Genomic DNA, 2,953 nt, shown 5'->3' on the forward strand with positions numbered 1-2,953 from the left:
AAAAAAAAAAAAAAAAAAAAAAAAAAAAAAAAAAAAAATAACATATATTATAAGCACATTTGGGTGAATTATCCGTTTCTCTTGCAGTTTTTCTCATAAGCAATGGTGTAAACTTTTTAGTATCATGTAAGCCAAACTTGCCGAGGAATGTGTCAATATTGTGAGTACTTCGTTCTCCATTAGGTTTCTACCGAGCTTTGAGTCCTAGAAATTATTGACAATATTTCATGTTTTTTTTTATTGGGATCGTTTCGTTATGAGAGAGTCTACACAAAAGTGGATACCGCAGGGCTAGCTGATATTTTCAATCCAAGGGTTTGTTTTCAGTGATGTGCTTCCTCCATCACCCACCTTATGAAAAATTCGGTTGGTGATAAAGTTTTAGTTTTTTTTTTAATGTACTACCATTGCCCCCTTTGTAGGGTAGAAGATGGATGAGGTTGATTTGTACATGAGATAGAAGAATATTTAGCCTTTAAAAATTTTCTCTAGAAGAAATTTTCTTTGTGACGAAATCTTCATATCTATTTTGTGAGAGGAAAGTTTGGTTCTTATCCTTTATAAAAAATAGACCAAGTCCTCCCTCTATGGGGAGGTTTATGATATTCCATCGAAAAAGGTGAAAAATCATATGTCTACAAATAGCTTCTGAGTAATTTTTCGCTATCGCTATCGTTGACCGAGGTGCATTTGGATCAACAGAATATACTTCTTGGTCGGAGATCTTTTCCCTTCTCTTTTGCAATTCCGCCCGATTCTTTACAATCATACAAATTTTCTTTATTGTCTGTATCCGTAGCCACTTTTTGAATAGAGGCATGTAGTAAGTAGGGAGGTTGGATAGTATGCTTGTATTAGGGTGAGCCTTCTACCTTTGGAAGTATAACATGATGACCATGTTGACAATTTCCTTTCTATTTTTAAATAATAGTCTTTCCTAAGGAAAAGAATTTGTGGTTTTCTTAAGGGTAATCCTAGGTACATATTTGATCATTCACTCTTTCTACAACCGTATTGTAGGTAAATCTTTAGAATGTTTTTACCGTCTTGATCATGTTTGTCTGTAGAAGAGGCATCAAATCAATCAGAGAACAGGATTGTATCACTAAAAAAAAAATGAAGGTAGTTGATTTTTAAGCCTTTGTTACCTACCTGAAAGCTCTTTATTTAGCCTTCTTATTTCGCCATTGTGAGTAGGCAACTAAGGCAATCTATCTATTATAATAGACAATGGGATAGTGGATCCTCTGGTCGAAGACCCCGTGTGGCATAAATCTTTCTTTTAATCTTTCATTTCATTGTTTGCCCAATGCGGTCATCCATTTTCTCAGAGAACAAACAAATGTATGCGTCCTTTAGGTTGTCATTAATAACTCCATTCTGGAAAGAAAAAAACTCTAAAAACACTCCCACGATAGTCTCTCATAATGTTCCAACATTTTTTAAAAGTTTATGAGGTAATCGAGTTTTGTTGGAGCCTATCCCCCCCTATGGAAAGTACAATGGGATAGCGGTCATATATAGTTCTTTTCAGTCTTTGGACATCGACGTTACTAAATTTTCCAAGTACTTTCTGTAGCCAGAAATATGTCGTTGAGTATAAAGGTAGGTGTAGGTGGAAATTTGTTGTTTGATTAGATATAGAGCTCATTAACTGAAGGGAAGGTCAATGAGTTCAGCCTCCCTTATTAAATTATTTATCTGTCTCATGCCTTGGACAACTTTTCCTCTGGATGTTTCATGTTCTCACAGGGAGATATTGAAGTCGTTAGCCAAAAGTCAATGGTCTTTCTTGATATCTAGAAGGGTCACAGATCCTTGTTATCCAAAAACTATAATTGTCGGCCTATGTAATGTGTGTGGTTAGGGTGTATAGAACTTTAGTGACTTTGGAGATAATCAGAGTTAGGAAATTAATATATCATTATTTTTCAGTTTAAAGAAAAACGAAAAAAAAAAAAAGAAGCAATCATGACGTCTTCTAGCCCATTGCTATAATGCTTTGCACCTATTGTGCAACTCTACACCATTGTTAAAGGTGGCTTATCATGAGTTCTCCGGTGCAAAAAGAAAACAGGTAATTGAATTTTTTGTCCCTTCATACTTGCATGGCTCGTGGTGAGCTTGAACTGCCCAACCTCCCCTTCGCAAATTGCAAATGGTAGGGTATCTTAGCAGAACAAAACTAAAAGAGGTTCGAACAACCCAACAATAGAGCAAGTATCAGGCTCTCAGTTTGGTAGGATTAAGGACAAGGATCGATTATACGCGATCACCAGTTGGAACCCTCAACGTCCAAGATGATTCCCTTAGAATAATATAAAGATACCAGATAATTAAAAGCAGTGAGATGATACCAGAGCCTGCATGTTCTTTGTTGCTTCAGCCCCAGCCGATGCTGCTTCAGATGATTGAATAAAAGCGGTGGTTGGATTTTCACCAGCATCTAACCTCTGTATATCCAAGTAGAGATGTATGGTAAATCATACGACAAGATTACGAGGATTGTGTCATTTTTTTCTTTACCTTCAAAAGAACTTTTTATGCTGGATTCAGCCATTTAGGCATCAACTAATGTGTGACAAACAGCAGCAGCCACACAAATTTAGAGAAACATATTATTATTTTTACCTTCCTAAGAACTTCAGACGCTGGAATGAGGGCATCAAGTAATGTTCGATAACCAGCAGTAGCCCCACCATACTTGCTAATTGCAGCAATGGAAGCTTCTAATGCTTCAGCCCCTGATAAAAAAAAAAAGAAGACGCATTAGTCCAAAAGAGAATCTGACTACTTAGGTGAGAATAACTTACATTTTTTAGGGGTGATGTCATCTAGGCTGCTTGATTTCAATTTTGTATATGCTGCCTTGCAAAATATTGTATATCTGTTTGAGAGAAAAAAAAAAAAAAAAAAAAAAAAAAAAAAAAAAAAAAAAAAAAAAAAAAAAAAA

At 35.6% G+C, this 2,953-nt stretch overlaps 1 protein-coding gene across 2 annotated transcripts in view; it reads right to left on the reverse strand.

The window, feature by feature from the left end:
* LOC111431479 (putative 3,4-dihydroxy-2-butanone kinase) overlaps window positions 1–2,953 on the reverse strand; it is a 31,287-nt gene that overhangs the window by 4,463 nt on the left and 23,871 nt on the right. For both annotated transcript variants that reach the window (XM_023068125.1, XM_023068127.1), the window contains 3 exons: window positions 2,814–2,887; window positions 2,632–2,744; window positions 2,358–2,453 (listed from right to left, as the gene is read on the reverse strand). In XM_023068125.1, the coding sequence (XP_022923893.1) occupies window positions 2,358–2,453; window positions 2,632–2,744; window positions 2,814–2,887 (283 nt within the window). The remainder of the gene's footprint in view (window positions 1–2,357; window positions 2,454–2,631; window positions 2,745–2,813; window positions 2,888–2,953) is intronic.

Source organism: Cucurbita moschata, unplaced genomic scaffold (assembly GCF_002738365.1).
Source record: "Cucurbita moschata cultivar Rifu unplaced genomic scaffold, Cmos_1.0 Cmo_Scf00036, whole genome shotgun sequence".
NCBI lineage: Eukaryota > Viridiplantae > Streptophyta > Magnoliopsida > Cucurbitales > Cucurbitaceae > Cucurbita > Cucurbita moschata.